The sequence below is a fragment of the Chionomys nivalis genome, chromosome 7, assembly GCF_950005125.1.
Source record: "Chionomys nivalis chromosome 7, mChiNiv1.1, whole genome shotgun sequence".
Classification (NCBI taxonomy): Eukaryota; Metazoa; Chordata; class Mammalia; order Rodentia; family Cricetidae; genus Chionomys; species Chionomys nivalis.
The window spans coordinates 42,313,102-42,333,026 of record NC_080092.1 but is presented as its reverse complement, the minus strand read 5'-3'; the positions used below and the strand labels follow the sequence as shown (position 1 = coordinate 42,333,026).

Here is a 19,925-nt window from a genome sequence, read left to right as displayed (position 1 = left end):
GCCAACTGATCATGAACTGAACTATGCAACTAAGATCTAAAATAAAGCTTTTCTCTCTATAAGTTGACTGTGTATGGTGTTTGTTACAGTAATGGGAAGCTAACACATACATCTTTCCTCTCATCTTCCAATGGGAGTCTTGAGCATCGTCTCCACATGGCCACCTCCACAGTCTTAGCAGCAGGCTCTGCTTCCTGTTGCCGTGCCTAGTGGGAGGGCGATGTGCCTGGAGAACAGGCTGAGCACCTGACTTGGATCATGCAGCCATGTTCTGAGCTGAGCAGCCCAGGCTGTTGTAGCTCAGTGCTGCAGTAGGAGCGTCAGCCTCTCACTTCTCTGGTCCTCAGCACCAGGAGTAGGGAAAAATTCAGCCAAGTGAAGAGCTCTAGCGCATGCATGGGGTTAGCACTCTGCCATCACCACACTTCCATCCGACTGCTGGCCACCCCAGAGATGTCTGTGTAGGTGGCTCAGGATCTGCTCATACATGATCACTGCCATGGTCTCCTGCTAAGAGAATACTAAGACTTTTTTTTTTTTAATTGAGAATTATTACCAAGGGTGTTGGGGTAGGTGTGGACTAAGGAATTCCCATAACTCTCAGGGGCTGGGTCCATCCCGGGATCTCTGGCTGACACCTAGTCTATAATGTCACCACATTCCAGGTTGTCCAGCTCGCTCTGCATGTGGTCGATGTATTGATTGATCTCCTTCACGCGCTTGCGGTTCCTCATGATCTCATCTTTGTGAATCTGGGGAATGGAAGGAAAGCCAGGTGCTCTGTCTATGACAGCTGACATCATTTACTGTGGCCCGAGAGAGGGAAGGAAGATGTTCGCCTCAGAGCCCCACCCACAACGTGCACTGCTGGTCTCTCTCTGAAGCAAGAGTTACAGACACAATGAAGTATATGGGTTCAAGGGTATGATTGGGCCACACTGTCTTCATTGCAGAATTCTACAATCCTTAATTCTTTTCTGTACTTTGTGATGGAAAACAGCACACTCTCATAGCTAGAAAACTTGAGCCAGCCTGCTGGGTGGCTTGGCATTCGTTACCTTGTCTAATAGCTGTGCACACCAAGAATTGATTCCAGTCACCAGCTCGTCTTCTCGATTGTCAATCTTCAGGAGGTGAATGTCATGCGATGCCCCGACAGCATTAACAATTGTGTCTTTGTCAACAAAGAGCTGGAAAGTGAGAAGGTCTAAATGAGATCGTGTGTGTCATTATGCCCTGAGCTGCATAGAAAATAGGTCCCTGGGAGTCCCCAGGCTGTGTGGCCACATCTAGTGGGGAGCCCATATTGTATCAGTCACTTTGTGCCAGCTCATCTCTGGGCAACAGCCTTCTTAACCTGAGCCATGACAGGTGTCATGCTGTGGTCCCCATCAAAAACATGTTTTCTCCAGGGAGATGGCAGGTGGCTAGCCAAGGCAGCCTCGCTAGGCATATCGGTTCTCACAAAGCCTCTTTCTAGGTAGTCCTAAACCTCTGATAGTCAGGTCTGGCTGGGTCTCCAGGCTGTTCCAACCGTGGGCCCTGTAAGTTGATAGGTGTCTACCTCCTGTTTGTCTCCGCTATTCTCAATTCAACAGAATCGAGCTTTGCATTCCATTGGGACCTGCTTTGCCTTGGATTGTTCCTGACATTGTGTGGTCCTTACAGAAAGCTGGTACAACTACTTACCATCTAGCAAGGCTGGCTGGCTCAGATGCAGACTCGGGCTGGAATGGGGAATGCATCCCAGTCATTCCCAGGGACTGGGAAAGCTTGCTGAAGCTCTGAGAAAGCATTGTCCCACTCTGAGCCCAAGGTACCAGTAAACACAAGAATAGCAAAGGCCCCGGGTGTCCTCTGTTAAGAAACTGCAGATAATGCAGATATCTGAGGTGCATGTGGCTTCAGGTTTTGTGGGGTTTGGCTTTGGAATATCTGCATAGTCTTTATAATACCCCTGCAAACAGAAAATCTGAAATCCCAGATGTACCAACATCTGTTTGGATTTTTGAGTCAGAGATACACAACAGTACTTTGCTTTGCTTCATTTGCTAGAGTATCAGCCTAATACGCTCAAAAATATGTATGTCTGATCTTGAAATTTTAATGTTTCTGCAAAAGGAAGTATTCTTTGATCAAGTACTTGGGGGATCCAACACCTCTTGGCTCCCAAAGGAATATTCAAGACTCTCAAAGTGTCCTGAATGCTGTACAAAGTTGTGTGGAAAACAACCTACTTCTCTCCATCTTACTGTGCACGCACTCCACTTCAGAACAGTGTCTGTGGGGACGCTGGCTCACCACAGAATCCCATGTGAGGAAAGCCAGCTTAGCTGATGTGGGACAATGGATCAGCAGCACAGTCACACCACAGGAATGACGGGAAGTCATTCAGTTCCTTCCCTACTCAGGCAGCAGGCCAGGCTCGGAGCAGATCAAAAGATGAACACCTACCTGTGCACGCTGAGGGCTCAGGAGTAAGGAACCTAGTAATAGCCTTCTTTTGCTTTTGTACCTTTATCTTAAAAGTATAGTTGAACAAGAACAAAGATATTATGAATTTACCCATAAATTTTGCTTTTTTTTTTTTCAAGACAGGGTTTCTCTGCAGCTTTGGAGCCTGTCCTGGAACTTACTCTATAGACCACGCTGGCCTGTCTCTTCCTCCCAAGTGAAACTTTGTTTTCTTATTACAGTGTTACATTGTACATAACATTCCATTATACACAAATAAAGACTTTACATAACTAAACATTATTTAAGCTTCATATAGCTCATGAAAGAAAAACTCTCATCAAGATTATCGCTTTAAAAGGTTCTGACCTTAAACCCCTGCCAGAAAGTTTCACTGAAACCATTCTTTGTTAAAGAAAGAATGCCATGTGTGAGGGATGAGAACACATCCACTTAGACCAATGAATAAAACACTGTTACTAAATGGACCACAATCAAGGTCAAGTCATTTAAACAAGCAGATTCATTCTGTCCACATTGTGTCAACCACAGCTGGGCCCTCAATGAAATGAAAGTTTCCTACAACTTTGGGTTTCACTTGCAAACAGTTCAAAACACAAGTTGTAAAGATGACTTGCTTGTTCCAGATTATAGGATACACCTGAAGTCATATCCCATCAGGGAGAAGCAAGCACAGACACCGCACATTTGTGCACACCTACGCATGCTCCAGCTTGCTTGACCACTTGAGTGTCAATCAGCACTAAGTACCATAGTGCCCCAGGTTGCAATAGGAATTAAAGAACAAGGAAGATAAAACACCTAGTTTCAGGTCCTGAAATGTCACTCAGACACTTCATATTTAGCTTGGAGGTCAGTTCACTGGGTTCTCCATGCAGCAAACCCCATTTTTAATTGCTGACTGTCTTGCCACAGCCCTAGGAAGTCTTGAAATGTGAATCTTGGCTTTCCTGTCCTGGGCTGACATATATCCTTCATGGTGTGGCTCCACAGAAATTCCACTAGGAGTGTGTGCAGGACTGGAGAACTGTCACTTCGTGGTGCACTCATAACCAACCTTCATTTTTGAGGGACAGTGAACTTACAAACTTGTTTTGCATAGTGTCCAATGCAGCTCAGGTGAGCATCTTCAGCTTGTAAAGCTATGAACATTCTCCAGCCAATGTGCTGCACACAAGATGCTCGCCACTCCTGAGGTACTCACAGTTGTAGAGTAGGGGTCATTGTAGATTTAGTATTTTCAGTTCAGCAGCCACATCCAGAAAGAGCAACCAGCCCATCTCTCCCTGGATGTTTCATGGCCAAGTCTCCTTTGGAGACAAAAGCAGCAACATTCCCCTCGTGAGCCACAACCGTAGCACCTTCTGTATCTCAAATGCCCAAATCATTTTCCTTCCTTCCTTCCTTCCTTCCTTCCTTCCTTCCTTCCTTCCTTCCTTCCTTCTTTCTTACCTTTTATTCTTTTATTTCTTTCTTCTTTTTTTCCCCCTTTGAGATGGTTTCTCTGTGTAGCCCTGACTGTCCTGGAACTCAATCTGTAGACAAGGCTGGCTTCGAACTCACAGTGCCTCTGCCTCCAGAAAGAGGCACAGCTGCAGCATCAACCCTAGTTTTCCTTCAAGTAGCTTTTGGGAACGTGCAGCTCCTCCCATGGAGCAGACCTGAGCACCAACCCAGCTCCTGCATGGATGTCCAGAGCTCCTAAGAGTGCAGGTAACATCCCTCCTTTCTGTTGGCGCTGAGGTCTCTCTTCAGCTTGGATGAAGTCTTGAATTTTCTGCCCAGGTTGGAGGACACAAATGCTGGAAAGCTGGGTCAGGAGGGTGAATGACCAGCAGCATTTGGCTTCAGAGGGGTGCTTTGGAAACACCCTAAGCCGTGTAGCTTTGTAATCATGATCTGTGCAATGACCTCAGGGTAGCAGACACCAGATTGCTTTCATCCTCAGCCCTCTTCCTCTTCTGGACCATTCTTGCTATAGGCCCAGGAAACATTTTGTCGAATCAAGCTGCCTGGGTCCGAATCACAGCTCCACTGCTGTAATCTCTGGGCTTCACTTTCCCCATCTGCATGGAAACAGAGTGGTGCCTACTTTCCATGTCTACCTGGGGACTGAAGGGGCCGTTTTGTGCCCAGCTCTTGACAGGCTGGCTCTCAGAGACTGCAGTATGCGCCAGCTATTGGTGTGCTCAGACTTTCTCATAGCCAATATTTTTCTCCGCACAAAGCAGGCCATTTTATTGCTTCTACAAAAGACAGCTGGGTTTCTGGGGATTTCTTGTCTCTGACTGTAAATAAGTAAGAAGAAGGAGCTTTCACTGGCTCTCCCCCAGGTTTTTTGTTTTGTTTGTTTTTGGAGTCAGGATTTCTCTGTGTGGCCCTGGCAGTCCTGGAACTCAGAGATCCGCCTGCCTCTGCCTCCTGAGTACTGGAATTAAAGGTGTGTGCCACCACTGCCCAGTTTACCAGGAGGCTTTGAAGGCAGTAATCTATTCCAGTCTTGCTAGTGAGTCTAAGACTCCCTTTAGCAGAGAGACAGAGCCCCTTAGCCTGCTACCATGGGCACCCCCAAAATGCCTGTCAGCTGTGGTGAGTAGGGATGGGTGCAGAGACAACTATGGTTACAGGCTTAGCGCTGTCTGTGAGACTAGAGTCAAAATTCAGACCCTTGCCATTCTCACCAGGCATCTCAGAGCCTGCCTTGCTCAGCGTTCTCATTCACAACCTCGAGTGATAATGCTGCTTCCTTTGGTGAGGAAATGAGGTCACGTGAGGTCAACAGGTTGAGTGGTGGTAATCCTCTAATGAAGAATCTTGGTTGCCAGACACTACTGTGCTAAACAGGGCCACCTGGGTGAGAGGGCACACTGACCTGCCTCTCTGCCTCTGGGACCCATATTTTACTGTGTGCTAGAGTCACTAGGGAGTGAGCATTGTTCAGTGATGATGTTCACTGGTGTCACAGGCCTAGGAACTCTACCCGCTCCATGAATACTGTCAGAGACTTCCAGAACCTCTCAGAGGAGACGTGCTTCTTGGTTAGGGCAAAGTAGCATTTTCCTGTCTGGTCAACAATGGGCTCTGTAAGTGGCGTATGGAGAGGAGGTTAGTGTGACTGTGGCCCTGCACCCTGCTATCCTAGCCTCAGAACAGAGGCTACGGGGCCAAGGCTGCTGGCCTTTTGTCTGCACAGCTTAGCCCAGCTCCTGATAAGGCAAAGATTTAGTGAATACATGTTTTCATCCACCCAGCTCCAAAATCATTCCCGCTGCCATGCTGGATGCTCCTGCCAGCACAGGCAGTCCATGGTGGCGGGACTATCATCTCTGGTCTCCTTCGCAAGCTTAGGTGAAGCGTGAAGAGTTGTAGGAACAAATCGACATGAACCTAAATTTAAAACTGTGACCTGACGGATGGGGTGTGAGAGGTACCCGAGGAAAGCCTCTCAGGAAAGCTAGGACTTGAGCTGAGATCTAAATGGCAAGGACAAGAAAGGCACATAGAGACTGAAGTGAGCATGTCTGCCAGATAGAATGTGTACTGGCTGGGTTTGTGTCAGCCTGATACAAGCTAGAGTTATCAGAGAGGAGGGAGCCTCACTTGAGAAAAGGCCTCCATAAGATTTAGCTGTAAGGCATTTTCTTAATTAGTGATCAATCGGGGAGGGCCCAGCCCATTGTGGGTGGTGCCATCTCTGGACTGGTGGTCCTGGCTTCTATAAGGAAGGAGGCTGAGCAAGCTATGAGGAGTAAGCCAGTAAGCAGCACTCCTTCATGGCCTCTGCATCAATTACTGCCTCCAGGTTCCTGCCCTGCTTGAGTCCCTGCCTTGACTTCCCTTAGTACGAGGTTATAACCTGCGGGCTGTATGATGAAATAAAGCCTCCCCTCCCCAAGTTGCCTGGGTCATGGTGTTTCATCACAGCAATAGAAACCCTAATGAGACAGAATGTCAGCTGAAAGGAGCAAGCCTGAAAGATGGGAGGGGAGTACCCCAGAGGCTGATCACTGAGCATCAGAACCTGGGGTGGGGCTCCAAGGGAAGCAGGCCTAGCCTGGAGTATCTGAGACAGATGGCAAACTGGGAGGGGTGAGGACTGTGTAGTCTGGGTTTCCAGTGGCTCTACCTGCCTGCAGATGGAGAACAGTTTCTAAGAGGCAGGCAGGGCAACTGGAACATGGCCTGAAATAGCATAGTACTCAGCAGTGTCTGGACAAAAGCAGGCCCCTGAGGGGAAGTATTGGACCTGTGCCTATTCATCCTTGCCTGGAGCCCTTTCCTAAGCCATCTCCGTGCCGCTGCTGGAGCTGGGGTGAACTCAGAGGTGTAGACCCAATGATGACTCCCCAGTATTCATCACTACCTGCCGTAGTGGAAACCCGGGCAGTGTGGTGCTGGACCAGACATGAGGCTTGGGGGTGTACCAGTGTTGCAGTTCTAACCCTAACCCAGAAAAGCAGGCTACTGCCTCCTTCAGGTGAAGACACAGAGGCTCCAGGAGCTTGTCATGCTTAGGCGAGCCACTTCTGGCCCCTGGCCGTGGCTGCCAGTGCCCCAGTCCTTCCGCCCTTACTCACCGCCCGCACATCATCTGGCAAGTCCTCATCCATCTCGCCCTTGAGGATCTTCTCCAGGGTGTTGATGGCGATCTCCAGGAGCTTCTCGTGGTGATGGTTCTCCAAGTCCCGGCACTGAGCCATCCTGCAGTTGTGAGTTAAAGCCAGGGGCAGAGCAGGCCAGATGTCTCCCACTGGTGGCTGGGCCTCTGCTAAACAAGGCCATGCCATCTCCACTAGAGAGACCAGTTTCTAAGGCGTGGTTTTCTACCTTCCTAATGCTGCGAGCCTTTACTACAGTTCTTCATGCTGTGGTGACCCCCACCCATAAGATTATTTTGTTACTACTACATAACTGTAGTTTTGCTACTGTTGTGAGTCATAAATATGCAGGATAGCTGATGTGTTACCGCTGCTCTAAGGGTTCAAGATCTGCTTTGAAGTACTAAGAGGCATCAAGGCTTTCAAGCTGCATGCATCAAAGCCCAGGGCCATCCTCAGGCCGCCATGTTATTCCTGTCCTTATACTGGGTCATTACTGTCCCTCAGTGGCAGCTCACCTCAGGGTCCTCACTCTCATCAACTTCTCCACCCTCATGGCTTCCCAACACTGCAGCAGGCCTCACTGGTCTTCCATGCCCTCTTACCCCTCTCCAGCAGCAACCGGAATAAGAGGAAGGATTTAAGTAGCCAGTTTCTAGCTTAGAGCTCCCCGGAGCGACCATTCTCTGACATGGCCGGAAGTCCTCATCTGGAAACTTGTTTTCTCAGGTTCCTCCTCAGGGTCTTGGAACATGCTGCTTCTGCTGCCTGGAATCTATCTCCTTTCATCTGGTTCCTGTGGCCACCTGCAGGTCTTTATTTTGTGTGTGTGTGTGTGTTTATGGGGAGACTGTTGACCCTGTACCCTGCATACCACTTGGTACCTCAATGACTGTGTGCTGGACTCTGAGCCCCAGGATGACAGAACCTGAGTCATTCTGGGGTGAACTTAGCACTTTGCCCCTATAAAGGGCTGATAATGTTTCATATGTTGGTTTCTAACCTTAATAAGTAGCCTATCAAGCTTTCCTATAATTTGCCCTGTCTTCAGAGTGGGTAGTGCCTTATCTCAGAGTGGTTTTCTGCAATAAAAAGTCAGTCAGGAATCCTGGGATGTCAGTGTCCCTGTGAACATCACCCACTTAGGAACATGCAAGACTATTGCGCAGAAGTCCCTCTGGCATCCAAACCGGCACTCAAGCAAGGCTGCCACTGCTGAGTGCTGGGAGACACTTCAGGTGCTATGGAATATGTCTGTGGTCACCAAATCTGCATTCTATGCTAGGAAGGGCCTCTTTCCTCATGAAAATTGGTACATTTTACATTCTTCTGCTTTCATAAATGGAAAGCCATGAACTAGGGCCCTGTAGGGGTATAAACACCTTTTTGGGATGAGGACTTAGGTCTTTCTGCAAAACTATGGGGCTAAGTATTTTGGGTAAGAACTGAAGTGCGATCTAAAGCGTTCACTTTACTCTGTGGCCACCATTTATTCACACACTCTTAATCTCTACTTCTCTTTTTTTCAGTGCTGGGCATTGAACCTGGGGCCTCACTCCTATTAAGCAAGTTCTCCACCGAGCTATTCCTAAATATCCTCTTACTTTCTGAAGAGGCTTCATCCACCTTTGCTTTTTGTTAAGAACCTAGGCCCTTCTGCCCTAGCTACTCTAGAGGTCAAGACAACCCCAGGAGCCCACAGTGCCTTCCTGTGGGGTGAGGTAGGGCTCATCACAGAAAGGATATAGACTTTGGACGTTTTCAATAAACAGTCCCACCAAATCAGTGATGTTTCTTTCAAATATGTTTATAGTCTCCTGGAAATGATACAGAAGATAGTCAACATGTGAATCACCATCCTTTACACCACCTCAAATCACAGACCCTTCGCGGCGAAGACCACCCCCTTGACGTCCTAGGGCAGATGGCTAAGGATTGACCCCTCCTTTCCAGAGCTCTGCTGCTCTCTAGTGCCAGCTCACTACCCCCTTGAAGGCTTCTGCTGTTGATGTTTTTAAAGATTTACTTTTTGTATGTACACGAGTGCTCTGTCTACGTGTGTGTTTGTGCACAGTGTACACACCTGGTGCCTGCAGAAGTCAGGAGGAGGCATTGTGTCCCCTAGACCTGGAGCTGCAAATAGTTGAGAGCTGTCATGTGGGGTCTGTGATCCTAATCCAGGTCCTCTGCACGAGCAACAAGTGCTTTTAACCAGTAGCTCTCATCAGCTACTGCCTCTGGGATTTACATTTTTTTAAAGATTTATTTAATGTACACTGGTGTTTTGCCTATATATATTCTGTGTGAGGGTGTCGGACCCCCTGGAACTGGAATTAGAGACAGTTGTGAGCTGATAGGTAGGTGCTGGGAATTGAACCTGGGTCCTCTGGAGGAGCAACCAGTGCTCTTAATCACTGAGTCATCTCTCCAGCCCCAGGATTTAATTTTTTTATATTACGTATGTGAGCGTGTGTGTGTGTGTGTGTATGTGTGTGTGAGTGTGTGAAAACGTGGAGATCAGAGGACAGTTTGTAGGAGTCAGTTCTTTCCTTCCACCACGTGGATCTCAGGACTCAAACTGAGGTCACCAGGCGTGGTGGTAAGCACCTTTACCCACTAAGCAAGATCATCCTGCAGCTCTGACACCAGGCCTTTTTCCTATGTAGCTGCCTCTGCCAGGAGCACATATACTGACTCCCCTCCTCCCTGAATGGACTCCTTCCTTTCAGGCCTCTCAGCAGGATCTGTCCATCATCTCCACAAGAGCCAGCTCTACTCCAGAGACATCATTTAATCTCTCTGGGCCTCTTCATATGTGAGACAGGGTTTCTGTGTAGTGTCGTGGCAGTTAGAGGTTAGTGTAGTTAAATTAGCTACATCACCCAAATGATTTACCAACTATCTGTCAGAGCCAGGACGCCAGGACCCTGGATAGATGTTGATGTTACCCTAGGCTGTTACCTATTATCTGATGGTTAGCTACTGTTCCCAGTACTTAGCAGAGCACTTGCGGCCTAAGCAGATCTCAATGTTGTTGAGAAAGTGATTATGAAACCTGCTCCCCTGGAAGACCCTTTCCATTGCCTTCCACAGACCTCTAGCACCGCAAGGGCATTTGCAGGAGCCCAAGGCCAGTCTGCAGGCTGTGAAAATGAGCCCATTATCACATGCGTGTGAGCACCATTTTGGTGAATAAAAGGTCATTAGAAAGCACAAACAAGTGCCTTCCGGCCTTAGGTGGCCGGTGACATGGGCAGGTCAAGAGCATGGACCTGGGAGATGTTTGCATCCTGAAAACAGACTCCCTGCTTGAGAGGACTGGGAGCCAGCAGCAGCCCTCCCCTGCGGCGCTGCCTCAGCAGTGCTTGAGCCGAGCAATTCCCGGTGGGAAATGAGCGGCTGCTGTGCTGGGCGACAGCGAATCTATCCTGTGTAGGAAGTGTCACTTGACGTGTGAGGAATTGATTAGGCACTGTCTCTTGGCTCAGCCGTGGCAACATCTGACGAGGTCCAATTCATCACACCACTTCCAACTCCCAGCCTGGCTGCCTGCAACACGCAAGTCACCCTGGCTGCAAATGCATCTGAGACAGCCGTGCTTTTCATTTCCCCTCGCCAGTGCCAAGTGACAGGCTCCTTGTGTTGCCGACCCCCAAGTCAGCAAGCACAGCCTGCAACACTGATGAGCCTTTGTTTGGTTCCCGAGTGGAGGTCCACCTTGTTTCATGCACCCCTGAACTTCCCCTTGGGCCAAATAAGCAATCTGCACAATATTGGGACTCTGGGTTCTTCTAGGATGGGGGAGAGGAGATTTTCAGAGAAACAAGTTCACCTCTCATTCTCCAAAAGAATCATTTCCTAGGCAGCAAAGATCGCAGTGTGTGCCTTCCTTTTCTTTTCTTTACTTGGCAATTGCTGAGGATGGAACCTAGGGCCCTGTCTGTGCTAAGCAAGCAAGCACTGAGCTACACTTTTAGCCCCTGCCTGTAATGTATTTTAATAGTTCTGGAAGAAAGTGGTGTGTGCACGCGTGCATATGTGGCATGCACATGCTCATTTTTATATGCGGTGATGTGCACGTGTGTGTGTGTGTGGGGTGAATGTTGGGTGGAGGCAAAGGACATCCTCAGGCACCATTTGCCTGTTTTCCTCTCACTGGCCTGAACTCATGTTTGCTAAACTATTGGCCAGGGAGCCCTAGAGACCCACCTGTCTCTACCTGCCCAGTCTTCTCCTGCATGTCCACTGGGTTACACTGGACATACAGGGGAAGAGCCTGTGAGGCCATGCTTGTGAGGCTCTGCAGCTGCATGCTGAGGCCCCTGCATCTACGCCAGTCTGGCTCTACCTCCAGTTGCTCCACCAGCTGCATCTCCAGCGTCATGAGCATGTTGAACAGCTCAGTGATGTCATCGCTGCACTCTATCAGCTTCTTCTCGATGTTGGGCAGTTCACTCTCTTCTCGGATGGCATTCACATTCTACAAACAAAACCCCTGTGTTTCAGGATTCGGTAGGTAAACATGTTACTTAGTAAAAAGTGACAGTTTGATTTTATAGGTAAAAACTTGGAGCCTGGGGCTGAAGTACCCAAGTTCAATCATTAGCTCACAAACTGCTCGCTCTGTGACCTTGGGGAAGCTACCTGCTGCTCTGACTTATTGCATGTGAAGGCACCTGAAAATGCAGGTGCTAAAAGAGCATTCAGACCTACCTCATCTCCTCAAAGGTAGAAGATGAAATTCTTTGCCTGTGCCAGGAGGAGGGGAAGACATTCTTATCATCAGAGATGGGAGCCAGGGCTGAAAAATACCTGCGCAAATAAAGCTTTTAAAACTAACTCATACTGGGTATGGTGGCACACACCTTTAATCCCAGCACTTGGGAGTCAGAAGCAGGTGGATCTCTGTGAGTTCGAGGCCAGTCTAGTCTACAAAGTGTGTGTGTGTGTGTATGTGTGTTATATCATATGCTGGGGTGTATTGTGCTCAGTAGACTGCCTGACTACACAAACACTCTACATGACAAAAGCACCAATGACAAATGTCAAGCTACACAGCAAACCGAAAAAAATACTCTCAAGGTCCTTCAAGGCTTCAGGGCTACTAGCTCAATCTATAAAGAGCCATAATGAAGTAATACTTTGCCATAGAGGGGATGGAAGAGAAAAGGGCAGAATGGCTGTAAACTAGACAAGAAAAATCAAGATGAGCTAAAATGAGAGGCCTGTGAGGAGCAGGCAGGATGTGGATGGAACGGACTTAGAGGGTGCAGAGGAGCAGGCAGGCTGTGGATGAATGGACTTAGTGGGTGCACAGGAGCAGGCAGGCTGTGCATGAATGGACTTAGTGGGTGCAGAGGGGCACACTCTGTTAAAATCCCAAGGCATCCTGACTTAATCTCCGCCTGTGCTGCTGGCAGGGGGACCCCAGGTCCTTCTCTGGAAGTGAGCCTTTCCAGAGCTCTGGGACAGCCCTGACCACTCAGTCACTCAGGTAAGAAAGGGCCCAGTGTCTTACAAGGTGGGAACTGTCAAGTACAGGGACCATGTGTATCAGAACCCTAGCATGCCAGACCTAGGCAGAATGAGGCTTGGAAAATAAATGCCTACTGAATGAATGAATGAATGAATGAATGAATGAATAGAAGAAAGAATGGGTGTTACCACCGTCATCCGCAGAAGAGTGGTACAGATAATCCCACGGCTAACACTAATGCTGATGATTTCGGGGTGACCCTGAATCCTTGGGGTATCTGATGTGAGGGAGGGCCCCTGTGCTGATTCAGTGGAGCTGTGTGTGGTGCTCTTTGGTGACACTGTGATCCCTGGCAGATGGACAGAGACTAGGGGCCTCAGAGAGTGCTAGAGGGCATGGACATTGCAGCTCCTCCACATGAGGAGAGTCCTGGCACCCGGCACAGGAGAAGGGGCCTTACCAGCAGATGCTTCTCCTCAAACTTGGCAACCTTGAGCTTGCCCTGGTTCTGGTTCTCCTGGATGGCCTCCTGTATGCACTCGTTGAAAGTGTCTAACTCTGCCTTTCTCTTCTCCTGCTGCTTTAGGCCATACTCGAAAATGTTCAGGCAGATGATGACAAATTTGTCCTTGTAGGTAAGTGGCTGTTAAGGAAGCTTGGGGCTCAAGAACAGGCTACTAGGGTTGTGACAAAAATGTCGACAGTCCCTTGCAGAGCATGAAACGCTGAACACTATGGAGGCCACAGGTCGTCCTTCTGACAGAAGGGGAAACAGAGGAGCCAGTGATCTGGGGCTTGCAATCTGGAGCAGAAGGTGATGGTTGTGGCATCTCTACCTGCACCTAAGGAACTCAGGAACAGGGCTAACGGCCTTAGAAGAGACTTCCAGAGGACTGGGGTCCAGCGAGAGCTAGAAGAAGCCTGCCAGGAGATGAGCTGGAGTCCCTTTTTTCTTTTCTTCTTTTTTTAATCTTCTGAGAAGGGCCTGTCCCGTGGCTCATCTGAGCGGAGAGAGGAACCAGGTGGTCCAGGTGCAATCCATAGCTCTTAGGGTACTTCTGGGACCCACCCTAGCAAGTTACCTCTCTGGGCCTCAGTGTCCTTCCCTTCCCTAAGCTAAGGGCATGGAGGAAGCCACCACACAGAGTCCTTTGGAGGCTGGGCATGGTAGCACACACCTTTAATCCCAGGATTTGGCAGGGGGTGGGGTGGGAGCAGAGGCAGGGAATCTCTGTGAGTTCTAAACTAGCTAGGGATACAATAGTGAGGCCTTGTCACAAAACAAAACAACCAAACCAAAAATTCCTTGGCAGAGTCCTGGGGCTCAGGCAGGCCACCCGGTAGGGTCTTGGGGATGCTGGAGATGGGATGCCTTTCCACAAATCTCACAGCTTCATGGTGCTTAGCATAAGTCCCTGAGGAAGAGAGGTGGCCAGCACGGTTGAAGCACCATCTTCCCATCTTACTCTCTTCACAGTGTTTGGATTCTGGGTAGACCTCCCAAGAAAGGTGTCAGATTCAATGCAGCCACCGATGTCTAGGCTCTGCCTTTAGGATCTCATCAAAGCTGCCCGGAGGAGCTGGGAGGGCCATTGATGGAGGGTCTCACATAGGAGCCATCACAGGGTCAGACAGCCATGTACTCGCCCAAGCCCAAGCCAGGAAAAGGACAGCTGCAGGCACCGTGACATGGGACAGTGGGGTCCCTTCTCATTCCTGGGGAATCCTGACTGCTCCCAAATCGCAATTCTAGTTTCACATATTCCCAAATGACACTTCCTTTATTAGAGATCCATCCCTGTCAGTTTTCTGGAGGTTGACATCAGTGTTGGTGGCCCACAGACCTACCTGGGACTGGCTGTCTCAACTCAGAGCCCTCTGCTTCAGAACACCCCATGTCCTAGATGTGCCCGCCATCTCCCTCTCTCCACTGAAGCCCATGGTTGGCTCTCAGGACTACTGCCGCTATATATGACAATGGCATCCTCGGCTCTGGCTAGCTAGGGGACAGATGCAAGCTCTTAGGCCATACAGATGAGTGATCCTGTGCAAACTGCTTACCCTCTGGGGCTACTAATGGCAGTCACCTGGAGATGTGCTTAAGGGGATGTGGCTCAACAGCAGTAATGTAGCCAGTGGAGACCCTTGGCGTAGAACACTCCCTACTCCTACCTCAGAAAACCCAGCTTCCCGGGCATGGCAGACCCAGCCAGCAGCTGTCACACAATGTGCCCGCAGAAATCTGGATAGCGCTGCCCCACAAAACTCAACTGGTGTAGCTGGAATGGCCTTTTGCATACATGTAGCCAGCAGAGATTTAACAACCAGGGTCTCACATGAATGATGGGGAAACTGAGGTACAGGGTCAAATGAACTTGCCCAAGGTAAGCTGGCGGTACTTGGACCAGGCCTGCACCCGAAGAGGCAGCAGTGACCCAGAAAGGATATGTCTCAAGGAGCTCACCAACACCAGGCAGGTAGGACAGCTTGTTGCCCTCCACATCCTCAGAATACATGCTGTCAAACAGGAAGGAGCCATCCAAGTGGTCGATGAACGCCATCTGTGGATTCAAATACCCAGACATGGTGACCCAGAGCCAGGCTCCTGGGAGGGTGGAGGCAGCCAAGGATTCCTGTGGGGGTCATGGCACCTGAGCTGCAGCCCTCCCTCCCAGGAAGGCAAGTGTGTGGCGGGGTTGCAGGCACAGGGAGGATGTGCACAGAGGTGCAGCAGATATAGCCGCAGGCTGTTTCCAAGAAGTGGCCTACCGCTCTACTGAGGTTCATAGGGGGCTGGGGCTGGTGGTAAGGGAGCCAGCAAGGCACAGCCACAAAGTCAGAGCCCCAGCGCTGAAAACCAAACTGTGACTGCATGGGATGGGAAACAGCTTGATGGCCTTCAGTAAAGGAGTCACTGGAACCAAGTGCTTTTAGGACAGTCTCTTTGGGCTTGGGGGTGGGGGATGGGGACTGGGCTGAGCTGCCTCTGGACATGGTGATAGGGGCCCTGCAAGGCAGGGAGTATGTGTTGGGTCCTGTGGCCGCAGTATGCCTTACAAGTTTTGGGGTTCTGGGGATCCCTGTGGATCTTTGCTTAATGTGACCAGCACTCTCATGGTACTTCTGTGTCCAGGGCAGGTCAGCTGTCTGTGTGGTACCTTGTGCTCCGCCAGCTTTTCCTGCTGGGCCTTCTCGGCCTCCAGCCGGGCCTGCATCTGTGCCTCCCGGTGCTTCAGCTCATCAATGCTATACTGATGCTTTATCTTCGCCATCTCTTTCTGACCCAGGAACAGAAAAGGCACTGTTACCAAAGGATATCTGGTCCCTCCGGCCACACATCCTTGGGCCTCGTGAGCATGGCCAGTGTGTTGGAGGGTATCTTTCATAAAAGCTGGGAAAGGCACGGGGCCTTGGAGATGAGAATGCCTAATTCTTTCCAGGCAACCTAAGATTAGGGGAACCACAGAACTGGGGGTGCTCCAAGAGCCTGCCCTGAAGCAGCCTGCCGTGCCCCTGGCCCCTTCCTGAGTTCTATGGTACCAGCAGGAGATCAGGCATTGGGGTTAGAGGGGAGTTCCATTGCCTGCTTGATAGAGTTCTGCTCTTATGAACTTTTACTCATTATTTATTTTGAATCATGGTAAAATTCTATATGTACCAAAGAATTGTTTTAAAATAAACTTGTTTATGATTTATTATCAATAAATGTTTGATTTGCATATGTATTTACCTACAGTCATGTTAAGTTTTTTCAGACAAAAAGGGTCTACAAGAAGAAAACTGTAGGAACCCCCCCACCCCCGCTCTGAGATGAAACCAAGGCTTAAAGGGGGCGCTTGGTTTTCAGTTTTTTGAGACAGTTAGAACAGCTGAAGATGAGCCCAAACTATTGATCCTCCTGCCTCAATTTCTCAAGTGCTGGAGTTAGAGGAGTGTGCCATCTTGTTCATTGAATTTAAGAATCTCAGAATTGGCTGGGGGGTGGGGTGGAGGCAAAGGCAGGCAGATCTCTGTGAGTTTGAGGCCAGTCTGCTACAGAGCAAGTTCCAGGACAGCCAGAGTTACACAGAGAAACCCTGTCTTTTTTTTTTTTTAAATATTTATTTATTTATTATTTATACAATATTCTGTCTGCGTGTATGCCTGCAGGCCAGAAGAGGGCACCAGACCTCATTACAGATGGTTGTGAGCCACCATGTGGTTGCCGGGAATTGAACTCAGGACCTTTTGGAAGAGCAGGCAATGCTCTTAACCACTGAGCCATCTCTCCGGCCGAGAAACCCTGTCTTAAAACACCCCCCTATGGGGCTGGAGAGATGGCTCAGTGGTTAAGAACACTGCCTGCTCTTCCAAAAGGTCCTGAGTTCAATTCCCGGCAACCACATGGTGGCTCACAACCATCTGTAGTAAGGTCTGGTGCCCTCTTCTGGCCTGCAGACATACACACAGACAGAATATTGTATACATAATAAATAAATAAATAAATAATTTAAAAAAATAAAAAATAAAACGCCCCCTACACAGACACACTGTCAGAATTGGAGCTGGAGAGATGGCTTAGTGGTTAAGAGCACTGGCTCCATGTTCAATTCCCAGCATCCACACGACAGCTCACGCCTGTCTGTAACTCTCCAGCACCAAGGCTTCTGACAGACATACATGCAGGTAATACACCAATGCACATAAAATAAAAAAAAAAAAAACTTAAAAAAAATCTGTGAAATAAAAATCTAAGAGCCAGGCATTGTATCCCTGTAATTTCAGCACTTGGGAAACTGAGGCAGAAGGATCAGGAGTTCAAGGTTATTCTTGGCTATTTAGCGAATTCAAGGTCAGCCTGGACCACATGAGATTGTGGTCTCAAAAACACAAACAAAACCAAAGAACAAGATAAATACTCAGGTTCATATTGTCACAGAGAAGTCAGTGGGGGTGGGAAGAAGCTCTCTAACTCCTCTTAGTTCTGTGAACAGCACAAGACTTGGCTTTGATGCCAGCTTGTTCCTCAGAGTTGGGCTCCCTGTTGTAGGCTGTAGAGGATCAGGGTAGACACTGGAGCTAGCCCTCCCCTCTGTCCAGATAACCTTTCCTGGGTACCCCCTGAATTCCTCAGCATGGCCAATATAGGTTCCTCTTTCTCAGCAGAGGCACACAACTTCCTGTGGGAAGAACTGGGCAGGTCAGCAGCCTTTGGGTTTCCAGGCACCTGATATAGAGAGACTTCATAGTCTTGCTACTAAAGGCCTCACACACTGAACCATATGTACAGAGGGAGCAGCAAAAGAAACACTCATATATGACAAGGGAGAGGGGGCAGAGGCAGACAGCAGAGAGAGGGAAATTCTCTCTCTCTCTCTCTCTCTCTCTCTCTCTCTCTCTCTCTCTCTCTCACACACACACACACACACACACACACACACACACTAGCTGGCCCAGAATGGGGCTGAAAGACCAGCTTCTTGGAGCCAACTCCTCGACTGACCCTAACCGACTGGGAGACTGTGGGTGAATCATTCTACTTCCTTTACTGTCCTTAAAGTCTTCACCTGGAAAACAGACCACAGCTGCCTTGTAGCCCTGGGATGAAATGTAAAAGGGGCCTGGGCCTGCAGGAAGCCACTGGGGAGCCTTGAGAAGCCACTGCTGGAATAGATGTGCACAGGTGGGGAGAGGACTCAGCCAGGAACCATCTTCTCTTAACCACAGATAGGGAGGAGATGTCCTCACCGTCTCTCTAAAGACTATATAGCAGAACTGGGAACAGAGCCGGGATACTTGCCACCTGCTCATCAATGCGCCGGAAGTCCAGGTACACGAGGTCAGGAAGATAGGCATAGATGAACATCTTGTACTCCTCTGCCTCGGCAATGGGGTTCCCAGAGAGGCTGAGTGTTCGCAGGCATGGGAACCGGCGCAGGTAGATGACCTGAGGAGTGGGGAGCAGAGGTCTGCCACAGAACTGGAGTAACACACGACAGCTCCTCCCCGCTACACCCTTCCTGAGTCTACAACCTGCCCAGGACACTTTCCACACAGATGGGTGACGGCTCGTGGCTACTGAGTCAGACTTTAGTCCTGAGACCAGCCACAAGCTTTCAGAATCAGACAAGGGCAGCTCAAATCCTAGCTGAGTGACTTTGGCAAATGATCTGTCTAGTGTGTGAGCCTTGAGTCCCTCCTCTATACGATGGGCAGAATGATGCAGTGTGTCATCAGAAGGCAAATGACATGAGCTATGAGAAGCAGTCAACAAGGTGCACAACAGTCACTGAATGAGTGACCACTTTTAAAGGGTGATATTTTAGACAGTAAAACCACATGGAGGTCCTAAGTCGCCTATGCTAAATGCAGCTGGATTTCTGGCTCACCTTTCATTCACTGGACAACAGCAAGAAGAGCATTCCCCTGGGCGCTGCTTATCCTTCCTATGCTTTGGTTTTAGTGAAATGGGGAGATTGATCATTTGGCTTGTGCTTGCATGACAGCAACATTGAAACACTGCACCAGGCAGGTAAGGTTTCTCACAGCCTCTGCATCAGCTCCTGCCGCCAGACTCCTGCCTTGAGTTCCTGCCCTGACTTCCTTCCATGACAGACTGTGATGTGGATGTGTGAACAAATGAACCCTTTTCTCCCCAAGTTGTTTTTGGTCATGGTGTTTTATCACAGCAATAGAAACCCTCAGACCCAGCCATGGAAGAGCAGGGGGAACACCTTCAGAGAAGCCAAAGGCCCTGAGGCATCAGAGAGTTTGGCATAGCCACCAACAGGACTCAGAGGAGGTGGCTACAGAGTAGTGGGGAGGGGACAGGTAGGACGTAAGATAGATGGGGAGACAATACCAGAGGCTGCTTCCTGGAAGACCACGTAGGCTTTTGGCAAGAATTTAGATGGGTTCTAAGAACTATGGAAGCCACTGGAGTCTTGTTTATGGAAGAAGGCAGTATCTGGTTTAATTGCTAAAGATTTTTCAAGTTAAGAGCCCTTTTACATCTTTTAGCCAAAGAGAGAAAAAGCTGCTGACAAATGTGTAGTAGTAGGTAAGGGTGAGCAGGCAGCCCCTTCTGGCACGAGGGGGGGGGAGTTGTCTATAAACAGTTCTGGTTGGTATGAGCAGGCAGCCCCTTCTGCGGGGGGGGGGGAGCTGTAAACAGTTCTGCTTCACTAGAGAAGTTTGGCAAAGACTCACGATGCCCTCTGATCTAGCAACCTGAGTCCAGGAGTTTACCTTACCGACAGACTGGTGCAGATATAGAGGACCCTGTTCTGCTACATCACAGACACACACTGCGTCCTGCATGCAGTGACACCACTTGGAAACAACCTTGACTGCTCCCCTAGAGAACCAGGGCCACCGGATGAGTGATGCAGCAGAGG

The 19,925-nt window shown here is 49.3% G+C and overlaps 1 protein-coding gene and 1 pseudogene across 1 annotated transcript in view; both read right to left on the bottom strand.

Moving 5' to 3' along the window:
- Positions 1-573: 573 nt before the first annotated feature.
- Positions 574-19,925, bottom strand: part of Drc3 (dynein regulatory complex subunit 3) — a 31,300-nt gene continuing 11,948 nt past the window's right edge. Inside the window, exons 4-12 of the mRNA XM_057775684.1 lie at positions 18,332-18,475; positions 15,708-15,827; positions 14,998-15,110; positions 13,010-13,184; positions 11,422-11,553; positions 8,818-8,890; positions 7,053-7,174; positions 1,059-1,190; positions 574-752 (exon numbers count right to left, since the gene is read on the bottom strand). Of these exons, the coding sequence (XP_057631667.1) occupies positions 639-752; positions 1,059-1,190; positions 7,053-7,174; positions 8,818-8,890; positions 11,422-11,553; positions 13,010-13,184; positions 14,998-15,110; positions 15,708-15,827; positions 18,332-18,475 (1,125 nt within the window). The 3' untranslated portion in view covers positions 574-638. The remainder of the gene's footprint in view (positions 753-1,058; positions 1,191-7,052; positions 7,175-8,817; positions 8,891-11,421; positions 11,554-13,009; positions 13,185-14,997; positions 15,111-15,707; positions 15,828-18,331; positions 18,476-19,925) is intronic.
- LOC130877976 (threonine aspartase 1-like) lies at positions 3,329-3,864 on the bottom strand (annotated as a pseudogene).